At 46.1% G+C, this 18,663-nt stretch overlaps 1 protein-coding gene across 2 annotated transcripts in view; it reads left to right on the forward strand.

Annotated features, from left to right (window-relative positions):
* LOC129726406 (AP-3 complex subunit beta-1) overlaps positions 1–18,663 on the forward strand; it is a 54,070-nt gene that overhangs the window by 30,330 nt on the left and 5,077 nt on the right. The window contains exons 4-5 of one of the 2 annotated variants that reach the window (XR_008728327.1): positions 6,089–6,680; positions 6,737–8,716. Coding sequence is in view for 1 of the 2 variants with exons in the window: in XM_055683045.1 (XP_055539020.1) it covers positions 6,089–6,680; positions 6,737–8,610 (2,466 nt within the window). In the remaining variant the exon portion in view is untranslated. Of the gene's footprint in view, positions 1–6,088; positions 6,681–6,736; positions 8,764–18,663 lie in introns of those variants that run through there. The other variant, XM_055683045.1, reaches the window with a different exon arrangement.

An 18,663-nucleotide genomic window follows, 5' to 3' on the forward strand; every position in this document is an offset into this window, starting at 1 on the left:
TGGTAGCGGCACATGAGCCGCCCACCACAAATCAGTGTCTATTTTGCAGATACTCAGGCCATTCAATCGACCAGTGTCGTTCCGCCAAAGGTTTGATTTGTAGAGTCTGTGGTTTCAAGGGTTTTGATACGCAGCACTGCCCATACTGTTCAAAAAACGAACGAGATGCGACCGAAAAACGCCAGTCGTAGATAGTGTCCGCGTAAACCATCCAGAAATAGAACATCCCCCACCTGATTGCTGGGAAACCGTTCCGGCGGAAATGTACGAAGCCAATGCACCTCAATCCCTAGTTGTTTATTCGTTGAGACCCAACGACAATCGCCCTTACGTGTCAGTTAAACTATATGACCGTAAAATCGATGGATTACTAGATTCGGGAAGTAACATTTCCCAGATCAGTGACCAAATTTATGAAATGCTGGACCGTCCGGTATTAAGACCCTTACACATACCTACTGAAGTTCGTACAGCAAGTGGAACTCAGCTAGAAATAATGGGGCAACTTTATATTCCGTATACATTTGATGACCAAATTAGAATAATCTCAACTTTAGTAGTTGAAAATTTAGCCCTTTCGTGTATTTTGGGCATGGATTTCTGGCAGAAATTTAATATTCGTCCAGAAATTCAATCGTGCTTCATAGGTAAAACCGAAGAACCGACGTCTTCTTCGATGGTTGACCCCCTAACTGAAGAAGAAAAGAACCAGTTGGACAGTATAAAATCTTGCTTTAGGGTAGCAAATTCGAAAGAACTAACAACAACACCATTAGTCGAGCATCGAATTGAGATTTCAGACGAGTGGAAAACCAAACCCGCGCCTCGCCAATATCCTTATACACTTTCCCCAAAAGTGCAACAAAAGGTATCAGATGAACTTGACCGCATGCTCAAGGCGGGCATTATAGAGCGATGCCACTCAGATTGGTCCTCTAACGCAGTGCCCGTTATAAAACCAAGTGGCAAAGTGCGACTATGCCTAGACGCGCGCAAGATAAATGAGCGCACGGTGCGCGATGCTTATCCGTTGCCTCACCCTGGCAGAATTCTCAGCCAGCTACCTGCGGCTCGTTATCTGAGCACCATTGATCTATCGGAAGCTTTTTTACAAATACCGCTAGAAACAAAATCGCGTCGTTTCACTGCCTTCAGCATTCAAAGTAAAGGAATGTTCCAGTTCACCCGCCTACCGTTTGGATTGGTTAATAGTCCAGCTACACTCTCCCGACTGATGGACCAGGTCCTCGGTCACGGCGAATTAGAACCCCATGTGTTCGTATATTTGGATGACATTGTTATAGTCACTGAAACATTCGAAGAACATATCAAATGTTTGAAAGAAATTGCCCGTCGTTTAGCCTTGGCTAACCTTACTATTAATTTAGAAAAATCTCGTTTTGGAGTCCGCGAGCTTCCATTTCTAGGATATCTTTTATCCACAGAAGGCTTACGCGCTAACCCCGAGAAAATTAAAGCCATAGTCGAGTACGAACGACCCACCACGGTTACCAAGTTACGCCGCTTCCTGGGCATGTGTAACTACTACCGCCGATTTATAGACGATTTCAGTCGAGTTACAGTTCCTCTCACAGATCTTTTGAAAACCAAGAGTAAAATTCTAACTTGGAACGATTTCGCCGAAAAAGCCTTCTGCGAAATTAAAGAAAAGCTGGTTTCTGCTCCCATACTGGTTAGTCCAGATTTCTCAAAACAATTTTGTATTCAAACCGATGCGAGCGATGTTGCCGTGGCAGGGATTCTTACGCAGGGACATGAAGGTACGGAGCGAGTTATTGCATACTTCTCTCATAAGTTAACTACGCCCCAAAGAAACTATCATGCTTGCGAAAAGGAGACCCTTGCCGCCTTGCTAGCCATAGAAGCTTTCCGAGGGTATGTGGAAGGCAGTCACTTTACTCTGATCACGGACTCATCCGCGCTCTCGCACATTATGACTACCAAATGGAAAACGGCAACGCGATGCAGTCGTTGGTGTCTTACCCTTCAGCAATACGACATAACTATCAAGCACAGAAAAGGGAAGGACAATGTAGTGCCGGACGCGTTGTCAAGAAGTACAGCCGTAGTTTCCACCACTAAACCGTCCGAATGGTATGAGAACATTATCAAACGGGTTAGAGATTCGCCCGATGATTTTGTAGACTATCGCCTACAAAACAATCAACTGCTCAAATTTGTCGCCACCCCAAACGTACCGTACGATCATAGGTTTGAATGGAAAATTCTACCTGCTCCCGAAGAGCGCCAAGCAATAATTCGCCAGAACCATGACGACGCGATGCATCTGGGGGTAGACAAAACATTGGGTAGGATTAAGCAACGATACTACTGGCCCAAGTTGGCCTCAGAAGTACGTAGCTATATTCAAAAGTGCACGATGTGCAAAGAGGTGAAAGCGGCCTCTGTGCCCGTCGTACCACCAATGGGAGATCAGAAAGTTACTCAACACCCATGGCAGATAATTGCCATGGACTTTGTGGGACCTTTACCCAGAAGCAAAAGGGGAAATCAATACATTCTTGTCGTGTTGGACTTGTTTAGTAAGTGGATTATGGTGACACCAATGCGAAAAATAGACAGTCGGATACTCTGCGCCATAATACGTGATCAGTGGTTCTTTCGGAATTCCACCCCCGAGATAATTATCACCGACAACGCCACCTGCTTTCTATCGAAAGAATTCAAGGCAATGTTGGAACAGTTCAATATAACCCATTGGCTTAATGCCAAGTATCATTCTCAGGCTAATCCGGTAGAACGTGTAAACCGGACGGTCAACGCTGCTATACGTACCTATGTGCGAGCAGACCAGCGACAATGGGACACAAGACTGGCCGAAATAGAGACCATCTTAAATTCATCCATTCATGCTGTCACCAAAATGACACCCTATTTTATTACTCACGGTCATGAAATCTTTTTAAAAGGATCCGACCATAAAGACACCACGCTAGCTAATTCAAGCGATGAGCAGCAGAAAGAACTGTTCACCGAAATCTATGCTTTAGTACAGAAACTTTTAAAGGATGGCCATGAGTCAACGCAGAAACGATACAACCTAAGACATCGGCAGCATGCCAAAATGTTCAACGCTGGTCAACTGGTCTACCACCGTAATATGAAACAATCAAGCGCTGCTGACCACTATAATGCCAAGTATGGTGCTATGTACCTTCCTGCTCGAATTAAAACGAAAATCGGGACCTCTTCATACGAAATAGAAGACTTGGCTGGAAAATCTCTAGGTGTTTGGCCGGCAGCCCACCTAAAACCGGGCTGATAGCCCCTGTTATATTGATACCCCCACCATCTTATTATTCTTTTGTTCACTAAACATTATTCAATAAACATATTTCCACCCAAGGGGTAACATACCTGACCATCAGAGTAGAGGGACTACTTCGTATTTCAATAAAGATTGCTTTAAGTTTCGAGGAGCTAGTTTCACTTTTAGTGGACCGAAAATGAAGCCCCGGTGTCGCGATTCGCCATGAGGGCATGACAGTATTTGACCCCGAAATTCCGACTGATCCGCTCCAAACACGTTTCGATCAGTGTGTTGTCGAAGTAGGAGAAAGATAGGTTTTAACTAAAGAAACATAGGGATATAAAGCGTGTACAGTTTGGTAATTTAGAGTTCCTAATAATAGATATACTGGTCGTGAGTCAACCAGAGGACCAAGGGAGGGTTAGTGATATGTATGGCGTGGGTGGTACAGAATGATTGAAGAGTGGGTGGAAAGCAAACGCACCTGCGTACATAAGAGTTTCTAATGGAACGTAACCGCAGCCATCAATAGTAAAGTAAGGTATTGTCGCAGAAAGTTAATGAGTTGGACGGTAAAGTGAAATAAAAAAAAAAAAAAAACCTTGATTTGGGAACGAGAGCATAGGTCTAAATGAAAATATAATCCGGGTAAAACTGTCCCTAAATGAAGCAGATGAAGCAAAATCAACCATTCTATTTTCGCAAGAATCGCAAGGAAAAAAAATACACCTTCAGTGATTTTTATTTTCCCGAGGAGGGGGACATTGTAACCTTTGGGAAAAGGTTCCACCGTATAGCAATGCTCTGGTGACAGTGTTGCTATACTATAATCAGACCGAATGTCAGTAATTGTAAATCCCCATGCCAGAAATTGTTTGAATTATATAAATATAAATAAAGAACCATTAAAGTCCGATCTAATTTTAAATATTTGCTCGAAACTTAGAGGCCTCCGAAATAGTGAGTCGTTACCACGTCGATAGAGACACCAGTGCAAAAAGATTCGATGTGCTCTGAAATGGGACCATTCACTATTACGGGCGGCCAATCAGGAGCTAGTTAGCTTGCCGAAAAGGGTAACCGTAGGGATGCTAGGCGACTTACTGCTGCTACTTTCATCGGCGATAAGCCAGGACAACAACCTATGGTGGCGCGCAAATAATCGTTGTTCGGCAGGCAGCGTGATCGGCAAAGCCAGAGAGACTGGTGTCAGCCGAAGGTGCGAGGTTCAGTGTGACGTAGGCTGGAGAGAACCCGATCGGGATGAGGTTCCAGAACATTCCAACGGTTATATAAGGAGGATCCCAACGTGGGACAAGGGAGACCGTTTTAAACCATCAAGGTAATTGGTCAAGTTTCACTATTTTTCTTGAACAAGTTATACCAGACGACGTTTTCCCTGGTTAGATTTTGCGTTAATACTTCTAATACCAAAGTGCCGAGTAAGTCCGCGTGTGAGTCAGAGTGATTTAGTGCCGCCGGTGCCGTAGGAAAGTTTACCAATCGCCTAGAGCTCCGGCCACCCCAGCTATCCGCGAAAGGAGCTCCTGGACCGTGTTAGGTTTCACGAGCGAAAGACCTGGAGAGCCACGTGCACCACTTCCAACAAGCCTCACCGCCATCGCAGCCACCTCCACCGCCTCCGTCATAGCCACCTTCAAAGCCATCATCGCCTCCGCCGCCACCGTCACCTGCAAGGTCTCGCCGTTCGCCACCCGTAGGATTCATCGCAGCCGCAGTCAGTGAGTCGAATATATTTTTCCGTTAAAAGGGTTTAGATAAAAATAAGGGAATTTAGTTACAAGTATCTATGATTTTTATTTCGGACGATTTGCGATCACTTTCTGGTGTGCACCAAAGCTATTGTTATACAGGTGGTGATCTTGCCCGAGCGAAGTGTTTCAAGTGAGTTTTCCCTAGCGCGTTTGTCGACCCAGAGAGGTCAGAAATATAAGTAGAGTCTTATCCGACTGGGATAGACTACAAACGTTTTAACGTCTCAGCATTCTCTATTATTTGTTTTAATGGAATACGTATAAGAATACCGTAGTCCAACGTCATGCGGTCGTGTCTTGAATACCACCCTCCTACTTTTTCTGTCCCGGACTACACCCGAAAAAAGCAGAGTGTACTGTAGGAAGTTACGAACACATTCACACGTATGTGTCAAAACTGGTTTGTTTTGGTTCTCGCTCCACGTGGTAAAGTGTCAGGTAAATTTTTTTCAGCACATTTGCGAGTTAGACATATGAAATGGAAACAAGACAAAATGACGATGGCGATTGTGACCAAAACGAAACAAATTGACAGCTATCCCTATTATTACGCATACCAATGCAACTACTCTGAGAATGTTTTATTTCAAGCTGCAAAGTGGAAAAGTGTAGCTACACCGCGAAAACGAATTCGACATTAATTTCAGCTCGTAGTCGGCAGCGAGGATAAAAAATTTGCCTTTAGTTATCAAGATACTGTAGAGAGTAAAACAACAGATAGAATTAGCACCGTTTTACATTAATTTGTATGTGTGCCGTGTCAAATAAATAATAGATGAAAAATAAACAACTTATTCAGTTGGAAACTGCATATAACGTTGCTGGTCTAAATATTTGTTTGTAAATTAACAGTTTATTCTTGAGATAAAGTTCAGAATTCTTGTTGATATGAGGATATAAATATTTTATATAGTTATATCCTCTTATCAACGGGAGTTCTAGACTTTGTTTAACTCTTTAATTAATTTTTTTTCTGTTCTCAAAGATACCAGAAAAATATTACAACCTAATATTGTTGCAGGATATTGCCGAAAAGGACAACGAGGACAACAAATCGTTTTACGAAGATTCTTCATCCGAAACTGAAAATCAGATGAAACGGACATCTCCTCGAAAAAAATATGGTTTGGATATTGACCATCGACTTCTACTACGGCAAGCAAAGCCGCTGCTACAAAGTCGTAATGCCTCCGTTGTGATGTCCGTCGCACAGTTATACCATCACATCGCTCCAAAAGATGAAGTTACTGTTGTTGCCAAGGCATTGATTCGACTTTTAAGAAGCCACAATGAAGTGCAAAGTATTGTGTTGTCTTGCATTGCAGCAATGTCTGTTGAAAGAAAAGTCATTTTTGAACCACATTTCAAATCATTTTTTGTTAGAACAAGCGATAAAACGCATATCAAGCTAATGAAATTGGACATTCTGACATATTTAGCATCAGCAAGTAATATTCTTATTATTTTACAAGAATTTCAGACTTATATTAGCAGCAACGATAAGGAATTCGTTGCACATACTATACAGGCTATTGGGAGATGTGCAACGTCAATAACGGAAGTTAAGAATACATGTTTAAGCGGACTGGTTTTTTTGCTGTCAAACAAGGATGGTAAAATATAATGCATTTAATCTTTGTTTAATAACACATCAACAATATGTTTCTAGAAAATGTTGTCGCAGAAAGCGTAGTTGTTATAAAACAACTGTTGCAAACACAAACGGAGGATCATTTCGAAATAATAATTCAAATGGCTAAACTTCTTGGTTTTATTCAAGTTCCGGCTGCGCGGGCATCAATTCTCTGGCTTATTGGAGAATATAATCATAAGGTGCCACACATTGCTCCAGATGTCTTACGTAAATTGGCTAAATCTTTTATTAGAGAGAAAGATATCGTTAAGTTGCAAATTTTAAATTTGGCTGTAAAGCTCTATCTTACGAATCCAAGGCCGACTGAATTACTAAGAAAATATGTGTTCAATTTAGCTAGATACGATCAAAACTATGACATCCGAGATCGAGCAAGATTTTTGAAACAGTTTGTAATTCCAGTCAACGAAAAGCAGAAAAAAATGCCGCGAATTGCTCGAGATATATTCTTAATGGCTAAAAAAGCTCCGTCGCTTAATAATAAATACCAAGTTAGCAGAGGATTTCAGCTTGGGTCTCTTTCCCATTATTTAAATCTTAAAGCTCATGGTTATCAGGATTTACCACCATTTCCAAAAATCGCACCAGATAACTCTGTTCGTAATGTGGAATTATCATTAGAATATAGCAAGTTGCTTCATTCCACGCAAGCGGAAAATATATCCAAACTATCTTTAATCGACGCTGCAAGAGAAACAAGGCGCGACAAAGCAAAATTGTTTTATTCATCTGAAAAAAGTTCTGAAGACTACGGTGATTCCGATTCAAGTACTACTTCCACTTGTTCTTCAGAATCCTGTTCAAACTCTGATTTGATAAGTGATTGTCTATCTAGCAAAAAGGACGGCGAAATTAAAGACCTAGGAATCACTGCAAAAAATTCCGATTCGTCCAACTCAAACAGTGAGAGTAACATTAGTGATACAAACAGCACCAGCAGTAGAACTTCTGAAAACACTTCAAGCCATACTGAGGATCGCAATAGTTTTGCAAAATGCAGTCCGAGGTGTGAAACCCATGTCAAGCATATACACACGATGAACGCCAAGACATTGCAACAAAACAATTTAGATTTGCTTTCCAACCTGGACGATATCCCACCAGTAGGGCCTATTATGACACCATCACTCGGTGGTATCTCAACTGCCGAAACAACTTTTGACAGTTACGAAGATCGCGATATGGTTGGCTCTAATTTTATATCTGCTAAATTTATTGAGTTACTGAACAAGGTGAACGGTTTTGGTTTAAGGATCACATACCGTTTCATTCGTACGCCACATTATTTTTCAACTAAAATGGTTTCTGTTGAGCTCATAATCACTAATCATGGGAACATGGAAATTACTGATATACATGTCGGAAAAAAAAATCTGCAAGCAGAAATACACTTGTGTGAATTTCCTCCAATTCAATCGCTAAACCCTAAGCAATCAAGAACCTGTATATTGGGTTTAGATTTTAATGATTCGACACAGCCTGTAAATTTCGAAATTATATCTAGCAGTGGGAGTAGTAGCGTGACTCTTAAAGCTCCAATCGGTGAGCTTATCCAATCAATTTTAATATCAGAGTCTCTTTTTGTCAAAGAACGAGTTAAACTAAAGGGAATGACTGAAAGCTCTTGTTCCTTTCAACTAAATGAAAATTTAATTTTTGCGAAGAGCTTGTTACAACAACGGATTTACGAAGTAACAAATGTGGCTCACATTCAATGCAGTGAAAAGAACCGAATGTATTTTGCCGGGCAAACAATGAGCTCAAAAAGTATTGTATTGATAATGCTGCTGGTGGAAGAAAGTGGTGCTTGTACTCTCACGGTAAATTGTGACAAAATGGTTATAGGATCCATCCTTCTCAACGAAATTAAATCTATGATTAAACAATAAAGAAACAATTTGTTTACACACACACAGGAACACAGACCCTTTCGCACACGCTGTATCAAGCTATAACACGACAACTACCTATGTTAAATAAAATAAATTGCTCAAGGTGAGAAAATCCAAAAAATAAAATAAAACAATAATGACAATACTTTAGCTTGACCGTGTTGATAGAACTTCATCTATTATTTCGTGAACGCTTCATGATTCAGGCTTCGTTTTGCTCATCTTGATTTCAAAGAGAAAACAGGGATGACATTGCGCCTTTCGTTTCGAGTAACTCAAACAAAATTAATAGCGATTTTCTTCATTCACAGAGCCCACCTGGGGTTATCAGGCATCTTTTTCTTTGATAGTAAATCGCGATATTGTTTCTCTATTCCAGCGTAGATTTCTAATGACTCCGTGAAATAAAGAAATTTGCTATAAATGATCACTGGTGGGCGTTATGTTTTGTTGATTCTCTGCTAGCTAGTTGAGCAGCACAGTAGTTTATTTTCGCTCCCTTCGTTTTGTACGTTCGTTCGTAAGTTTCTGTGTTCGCTTTGGAAACCGACGCTACGATGAACCCTGATATGGGTAAATCAAAAACCAGTTCCAGCACGGGGAAACGGCCTCGGCCTGACAATACGCCTGATCCTGCAGCTAGAAAGCTTTTGGCCAACAACAGATTCACTGTACTGGAAAACGCTACGGATCCCGAAATAGTGAAGAAGGAGAAAATCCCGTCTTTCTATGTGAAAGGCTTCCCGGAAGGTCTACGTGAAGCAATAGTGTTTTATATTGACAAAGGACTGAAATGCACCATCCGCATGTGCACTGAAGGATACAAACTGATGGTTCCGTCGTTGAATCATTACAAGGCGGTGCGGTCTGCTCCACGGGGCAGGTCGCTAAGCGAACGAGGCAGTCCCCGGGGGAAACGGCCCCCGGGAACACCAAGAAAAGATTGGTCGTGCTACTCCCACGGGAACACACGCCAACCGGTTCAAGGTCCACCGCGGAAAAGGCACAGGTGGAGGCTACGGGCAACCCTTGGACTACCGTAGAGGGTAGGAAGCGTCGGGAAGGTGCGACGTGACATGATGGCGGAGCGGCCAGAGGACCAATAAAGGTCAAAAAGGCGCGGAGTAGGGGTGATGCCCTCATACTCAAGACGGATGGGTCGAAGTACTCAGAAGTCTTGAAGAAGATGAGGGGGGAAACCCAGCTCAAGGATCTGGGGGCGGATGTGCGGAGTATCCGTCGATCTCGCACTGGCGAGATGATACTTGAGCTCCGGGAGGACGCCAAGAACAAGGGGGCTACCTACAAAACGGTAGCCGAAAAGGTCCTAGGGAAGGAGGTGCAAGTGCGGGCACTCACCTCAGAAGTGACACTCCAGCTTAAAAACCTGGACGAAATCACTGAGGGGTGCGACATTGCACAAGCCCTAAAAGCGAAGTGCGGGGTGGAGGTGGCTAAGGAGTCAATCCGCCTCCGCAAAGGTCCGGCGGGGACCCAGATAGCTACCTTCCGACTACCGTCGCCGGACGCTAAACTGGCCCTGAAAGAGGGCAAGTTGAAGGTCGGCTGGTCTGTATGTCCTCTGGGCATACTACAGCAACCAGACATTTGCTTCCGGTGCTTCGAGGGCGGACATAAGTCCTGGACCTGCAAGGGGCCCGATAGGAGCCAGCTGTGCAGGCGATGTGGAGGTGCAGGCCATAAAGCAAAGGACTGTGTGGAGTCTCCCAAGTGCATGGTATGTTCCGGGAAACGGGACGCCAAACACTTTATGGGAGGCCCCAGGTGCCCAGCCGGTAAGCCGGCTGCGAAACCACGGGCGTAAGGGTGACGCAACTGAACCTGAACCATTGCTTCGCGGCTCAGCAGCTGCTACACCAAGCAGCCACTGAGTCGTTGTCGGACATCGCCGTCATATCGGATCCCTACCGCATCCCTCCCGGAAACGGTAACTGGGTTGCGGATAAGTCCAGTTTGGCGGCCATATGTACGACGAGCAAGTTCCCGGTTCAGGAGGTTGTCTCAACCTCAGAAGAAGGGTACGTAGTTGCTAAGGTAAACGGAGTGTTCTACTGCAGTTGCTATGCTCCGCCACGTTGGTCTACCGAAAGGTTCACCCAGATGGTCGACCTCCTATCCATGGAGCTAACGGGCCTAACGCCGTTGGTGGTGGCGGGCGACTTCAACGCTTGAGCTGTTGAGTGGGGAAGTCGCTTCACGAACCAGAGGGGCCAGATCCTGTTGGGGGCTTTTGCAAAGCTCAACCTAGATCTGGCCAACGTTGGGAACAAAAGTACATTTAGCAGAAATGGTGCGGAGTCGATCATCGACGTGACGTTCTCCAGCCCAGGACTGATCAAGAACTGGAGGGTAGACGATGGCTACACTAATAGCGACCACCAGGCGGTCTGTTATAGTGTAGACAACAACGAGAGGCGGCAAGCGACGGGTAGAGCCAACACTCCGTCCGTTCGCGGGTGGAAGACATCGCACTTTGATGCCGAGGTATTCGAAGAGGCAATGAGAAGGGAGCGCGAGGGGGGCAGTTGGCTCCGCCCGACTGCTGACCAACTAGTTGCTATGCTATCGCGGGCGTGCGACGCCACCATGCCTAGGACTTGCCAACCTAGGAATGGAGAGCCACCGGTTTACTGGTGGACGGACGCGATAGCCGACCTTCGCAGTGCGTGCCTCCGTGCAAGACGGAGGATGCAGCGTGCGCGAAACGAAGAAGAGAGGACAGAGCGCCGTGCAGCATTCAGTTCGGCAAGATCGATGCTAAAGAGTGCGATAAAGGCCAGCAAGAGGGCCTGCTTCGATAGGCTATGTGCGAGTGCCAATACAAATCCGTGGGGTGACGCCTACAGGATCGTAATGGCCAAGACTAAAGGCGCGCTGGCGCCTGCAGAGCGATCACCAGCGATGCTGAAGCGTATCATCGAGGGACTCTTTCCACGCCACGAGCCAAGTCCTTGGCCTCCGGCAGTCGAGTCTCACGTCCGACGTTCCAGTATCTCAGACATAGACCAGAGATGGTCGGCCAACCTGCCGAGCATCCAATCCGTGAGCGACGACAGCCGTGTCGAGGCAGGGAGGAGGCAAGGGTTACGAATGAGGAACTCATCGTGATCGCCAAATCCCTAAAGGTGAGCAAGGCACCGGGACCGGATGGTATCCCTAACCTGGCGATCAGGCTGGCGATAAAAACGGCCCCCGGGCTGTTCAGGGCAGTCATGCAGAGGTGCCTGGATGACTGTCTCTTTCCGGACAGGTGGAAGCGGCAGAGACTGGTCTTATTGCCGAAGGCTGAGAAACCGCCAGGGGACCCATCGGCATATAGGCCTATCTGCCTGCTGGACACCGCGGGCAAGGTGCTTGAGAGGATCATCCTCAACAGACTGGTGAGGTACACGGAGGGTGTACACGGTCTGGCAAGTAACCAGTTCGGCTTCCGGAAGGGCAGGTCCACGCTGGACGCAATCTCTTCCGTCATCAAGACGGCGGAGGTAGCAATCCAGCGCAAGAGAAGGGGAATACGCTACTGCGCAATCGTCACGCTCGACGTGAAGAATGCGTTCAATAGTGCCAGTTGGGACTCCATAGCGCTCGCGCTCAGGAGCATCCATGTACCGGTGTCGCTGTACAAGATTCTGGAAAATTATTTCCAGAATCGAGTACTTGTTTACGACACGGAGGAGGGTCAGAAGTGCGTCCCAATTACCGCAGGAGTTCCGCAAGGTTCTATCCTGGGCCCGGTGTTGTGGAATGTCATGTATGACGGAGTGTTGAAACTCAAGTTCCCTGTAGGGGTTGTGATCGTCGGCTTTGCAGACGACAGAACGCTGGAGGTTTACGGCGAGTCTATCGAGGAGGTCGAGTTGACGGCCGCGCACTGTATACACAAGGTCGAGGACTGGATGCGCTCCAGGAAAATGGAGCTCGCGCATCATAAGACGGAGGTCACGGTTGTGAACAACCGTAAATCGGAGCAACAGGCGGTGGTCAGAGTCGGAGACTGCACCATCACCTCGAAGCGACCCTGAAGCTCTTGGGGGTTATGGTGGACGACAAGCTCACGTTCGGGAGTCACGTCGACTATGCCTGTAAGAGGGCCTCATCGGCTATTGCAGCACTATCTCGTATGATGTTCAATAGCTCAGCGGTTTATGGCAGCAAGCGAAGACTTCTTGCCAGCGTGGTTTCGTCCATACTTAGGTATGGTGGGCCAGTGTGGTCCAGAGCGCTAGGTACTAACAGTGGCAAACTGGAAAGTACCTACAGGCTCATGTGCCTGAGAGTTGCGAGTGCGTATCGTACGGTGTCATACGATGCAATATGTGTCTTGTCCGGCATGATGCCTATCAGCATCGCCATCAAGGAGGACAGAGAGTGTTTCGACCAACGTGACACAAGGGGCATACGAGGTACCAGAAGGTCATTCTCGATGCTCCGCTGGCAGCGGGAATGGTCCAACTCCAGAAAGGGCAGATGGACGCACCGACTCATACCGGAGATATCCGGCTGGGTCGGGAGACGACATGGCGAAGTGAACTTCCACCTGACACAAATCCTGTCAGGCCATGGTTGTTTCAGGCAATATCTGCACAGGTTCGGACACGCGGTGTCCCCCATGTGTCCCGAGTGCGTGGAGGAGGAGGAGACTGCTGAGCATGTCTTCTTCGTATGCCCCCGTTTCGCAAGAGCGAGGAGCAACATGATGGCTGTGAGCGGGCCTGGCACTACTCCGGACAATCTAGTCCGGAGGATGTGCGACGACCCGGACATCTGGAACGCGGTCTGTGCGGCCGCCTCTCAGATTGTTCTGGAGCTGCAACGTGTGTGGCGGGTCAACCACCAACACGCCAGTGGTAGCTAATTACCAGTCTCCAGGTAGTTAGCTAGGAGGTTATAAGAGTAAAGAGGGTGCATCACGCACAAAAGCCACTCCCCGACGTAATACTTAACCGTCGTTCCGGGAAGACCAGGGCTGGAGACTGGAGGGGTTTTAGTGGGTCGGGACAGGGATCAGTAAGTATCTGGGCGAGTGTAACTACCCCAGCAACTCTCCCCTAGTCTCATCCCCACACCCTGAGGTCTCTTCTCAGGTGTCTGTTTGCAGATTTCCCCGCCACCTTTAAAAAAAAAAAAGGCGGTGCAAGTGATACTGCAAAAACACGAGGTGGAATATTTCTCCCACGATATCGAAGCAGAAAAACCTCTTAAGGTTGGAGGAACCAAAGGCAAAAGGACTCAAATCAATCCAGATCCATAATATGACGCGTCACAACAAAACTAGGAAGTACCGTGATCAGTTATATCTTGTAAACCTGGAGAAAAAGTCAATGTGCCTGGCGGACCTGTAGTCCATCCGAGCGCTTTTTCACATCATCGTAGTCTGGGAGCGCTACGCTGTTCGGACACGGGACTAAAAATTGCCATATGGCGTACCGCTGCATCAAGTGTGGCCAAACACACGCCCCCGATGCCTGCCAACTGACGGAGAGCGCCGATCTGGTGTGCGCCAACTGTGGGGCTGCCCACAAAGCAACCAGTAGAACGCGCCCGAAACGCGCAGAGTTCATCGAGATTCGAAAACGGGCCTCCACCAACAACCAGCCAGGTCACCGAAAGGCGCCCCCAAACAATACGAAGGAGTTCCCTGTCATTGGCTTCCGGCACCCCATACCTTTGCTCGCCCCGCTGCCGCTGAATCCAACCGCCAGACCCGTCACAGGTGCCTCTACGTATGCTGAAGCAACGAGATCCGGTAGCCGTTCACCCCCACCAGGTCTCCAAGGGAACTCGTCCGCAATGACTTTCTCCCAAGCTGCAACTGGCACAACTGACAACGAATCCATACTCACCATGGAGCAATACGTTTCACTGGTCGTGGAATGCATCAACACTTTTCGCACTTGCAAAAGTAGAGCTGAACAACTGCAACTTGCGGTGAAGATCGCTTCCAGGTATGGACCGTGAAATCATTAAGATTGCTAACTGGAACGCTTGCTCCATCAGTAACAAGAATCACGAGCTTGTTGAGTTCCTCAATGTTCACAAAATAGACATTGCTATCACCACGGAGACGTAACTCGAAACTTAGGTGAACATCTTCCTTCCCGATTTTCATTTGTACGCCTGGATCGAGCATATTCTTCGTGAGGATGTGTGGTTATAGCTCTTCGGCGTGAAAGTAAGGGACGGGTCGGTAACGAACCTTAAAAGCGACATTATCAAACTGACTCGGAGGCAGGGGCAGTTCATCATTGCGGGTGACCTCAACGCAAAACACCAAGCCTGGGGCAACGTCGACGCAACCAAAACGGCCTGATCCTCTTCAATGACTTACAAGTAGGCCACTACAACATCCTTGGATCCGGAGTACACGCAACCATCGACCTGTTCATCTCCAATATGGGCAACATCACCGACCCGGTTGTTCACCAAGAATTCCAAGTCTCGACGTAACAACCATCGAGTCGATTGGACGCGGTTCCAGCGATGCGTGGACAACGCAATTGACTACGGCGTCCAGCTGGAGTCTTCAGAGAACATCGATCAGTGTCTTTAGTACATCGATGAGGCGTTATCCCAGGCCCGGGATCTACATGTGCCGGCTTCCAGTCTGGTGAGTAACTCTCTGAACCTAGACAACACCACCAAACGATATATCCAATTCCGTAATACTATAAGACGACAGTACCAGCGCTCGGTCTGCCTCACCTGAAGACCAATATCAATCGTCTCAACAAAATTGTCAAAGCCAGGTTCGTGGATCTAAGAAACAAACACTTTTCTCAACATCTTCGCTCCCTCCCAGTCCGTGGAAAGCGAGTCCGTTCTGGAGACTTACCAAAATTTTGAAAACCAAACCTAGACCTATTCCCCCCTATCACCCCCAACACCAATCCCCAGTCATTTTCTTCTAACAGCATCTAAAAAAGCCAATGCACTTGGTCAGCATTTTGTCAACTCTCTTAATTTGGGTCATGCCATGGTTTGCCCGCATGAGCTTGCAGTCCAGGAAGTAATAACTAGAAGCGCCTATTTTCCCTCAGTCATTCCCGATCAATCTAAAACATCTGCTGATGAACTGTTAGTTGAAAAACTTGTCGAGAATATTTCGATCGATCTTTAATAAGTGTCTGGAGCTCAGCTACTTTCCGTCTCGCTAGAAGTTAGCTAAAGTGATCTCCATCCATAAACCCGGTAAAGACCAACGCCAAAAACTATCGTCCCATCAGCCTATTATCGTGCATCTCGAAGTTGTCCGAAAAGTTGATTCTTAGTCGCTTACTGGAATTCGTAAACCAGAATAACATCTTCCTCCCAGAACAGTTCGGGTTTAGGCAGGGTCACTCCACCGTTCACCAAATGTCTAGAGTTACTATGAGATTGTTGGACATCGAAAAGGCGTTCGATAATGTCTGGCATGATGGCCTGGTGTTAAAGCTGCAGCGATTCAACTTCCCGATCTTCCTTGTGAAGATCATCAAGAATTATCTGTCGAATAGATCATTCCAGGTCTTTCTCAACAACATTCCTTCTGATACGTTTAACGTAGATGCTGAGGTTACACAGGGTGGCCTTCTTGGTCCCATCCTGTTCAACATATTTACCTCAGATGCTCCTCCCCTTCCGGGTGGTGGCATCCTATCTATGTTTGCAGACGACACTGCCATTATCTACAAAGGTCGAGTGATTAGAGCTTTGACGCGTAGACTACAGGAGGGCCTGGCTGTTCTGTCCGACTATTGCAACAGCTGGAAGATCTGCATCAATGCAGATTGTCAATCTTGGTCTCTCTCTGGACCAAAAGCTTCTATTTCGTTCACACGCAGAGAAAACTGTTACCAAGTGCAACATACTGACCAAATCCCTCTATTCTCTCATTAATAGGAAATCCACTCTTTCCCTCACTAACAAGCTTGCCGTTCACAACAAATAATTTTACCGGTAATAGAGTACGCTTTGCCTGTCTGGGAGGGCTGCGCTAAAACCCACCATGTTGAACTTTAGATTGTTCAGACTAAAATATTACGTACGATTCTAAACACCCCTCCGAGGACACGAAACTCTGAGATCCATCGCCTAGCTGGTCTTCAGGTGCTGGAGGAACGGAGAACAACATCCTTGACTAGGTTCAGGGAGTCCTCGCCAGGTCACTGTCGTGTCTGGTGAAGGGGGCTTCGGGTTAATAGAACATTACGCTGTTTTGATGTTCGTTCTACCCAGACCGATGTCATGGCAACTGTTTCCTGAAGCCGCCGCCGATGATGATGACGCTAGTGTTGAAAATATGATCATAAGCTCCGTTCATTGTGCCGCATGTGTTACTGTATATATTTTTTTCGTGCTTCTAACTATAATGAATTTAGGACTATCCAGAACGTGTTGAAACATGTTTGAACATGACCACTTGTGTCCTGCACAAAATCCATAGAACGTTCAAAACAAAACAGTCGCTCTTCCTTTTTGCATTCCTACACACCACTTGCAGCAACAGTTGATCTCGCATGGACGGAGCTTATTCGGCTGTTTCACAAGCACTGACAGCCTTTTGACGGATAGTTGAGCCAGAGAGCCAGAGAAAAACGGCTTCAAGCAAAATGTATGAGGATGACGTTCGTGACAGGGATGTGGTTCTACCAGGTCAATCACAAGACTGACGTTAATTCTCATTTTCATAGTGGCCTTTTCTCCCTTTTTTTCTCTCTCTCTTTCGCTCTCTACTTTTCTGTCATTACCTTACGCACTCCCATTTCCTACATCCATCTCTACCTCTACTCTTCATTGGAAAATATTATATAAATACTTATCTTTAAATTTTTCAGGTTTCTTCACATTTCTTCTTGGTCTTTCACACACCTTTTTGTGTTTCGAACGCATCTGCGACGACTGCTCTCCTGATGTGGTAGAAGCTCTATCGATGTCGGTTCCCAGCAACCTTGTTGCGAGTTTTTTTATGTCCTGAACGTTTCTAGATAGCTGCACACCTTTTTCACTTCGTATTACCACCTTGTCTCCATCTCTTGCTAAGATGGTGAATCTTTCGCTAGAAAATGTGGGGTCAAGCTTTGTACGCTGAGCTATGGCTACAACAACCTTATCTCCTACAGCTATGTCACTGATCCTTGCTCCTTTACGCATATATGCGAATTTCTTGCTCACTAGTTTGGAAAAGGCGTCATCTTCCTGAATTTTATTTCTGTCCAATGGTACTGTAGCTTCCCATAGGCTTGGGAACGTGCCTCGGTAACGCCAGCCTACCAACAACTCGAATGGTGTGATTCCTAAGCGCGAGTGATGCTTACGCGTGTTGTGCGTATGCACGTGTTCCTCCAATGTTTCTTTCCATCCGTTTGCTTCCGAGTCCGTCCTGATAACAAATTGTTTACTAGTTAGATAATAAGTGAACCGTTCGACGCCCCATACAGTGGCCAGTGCTTCCTTCTGTGTTTGAGGATACCGCTGTTCGGCCAACGTTAGAGCTTTGGAAGCGCACGCTATGATACGGGGATCACCGTTGGGATTACTGCACAAGAACTGCTCCTATTCCAATTGGTGATGCATCAACATAGAGCTCCGTTTTATCGCTTTGATGAAATATAATCTGGCTACCGACTTCAATGCTTCCAGTTTCAAGAACATGAGTTCTTGTTCCTTTTTTGGCGTCCAATAGAACCTGTTTGATTTTCTAAGCTGTCTGAGTTTTTTTGTCTTTTCTGCCCTATTTATAATGAAACGTTCGGTAAAATTTACTAGACCCAGAAAGCTTTTGACTTCTGATATCGATTCTGGCCTGCGAGAGTTCTCGATAGCTTTACGTTTGTCGTCCTCGATACTCCAACCATCATGGGACAAACGAAAACCAATAAACTTTACTGATTGTTTTCCGAAGCTGCACTTAGCCGTATTCAATAGAACGTTATGGTCGCGTAGCCTACGCATTACCTCCTTTAAATTTTTGTCGTGTTTCCCAAAAACTAATCATCCAGATAATTCACAGTACCGGAACAACCTGCGAGGACAACAGTTTGCAATATTTCC

This window comes from Wyeomyia smithii, chromosome 3 (genome assembly GCF_029784165.1).
Source record: "Wyeomyia smithii strain HCP4-BCI-WySm-NY-G18 chromosome 3, ASM2978416v1, whole genome shotgun sequence".
Taxonomy (NCBI): domain Eukaryota; kingdom Metazoa; phylum Arthropoda; class Insecta; order Diptera; family Culicidae; genus Wyeomyia; species Wyeomyia smithii.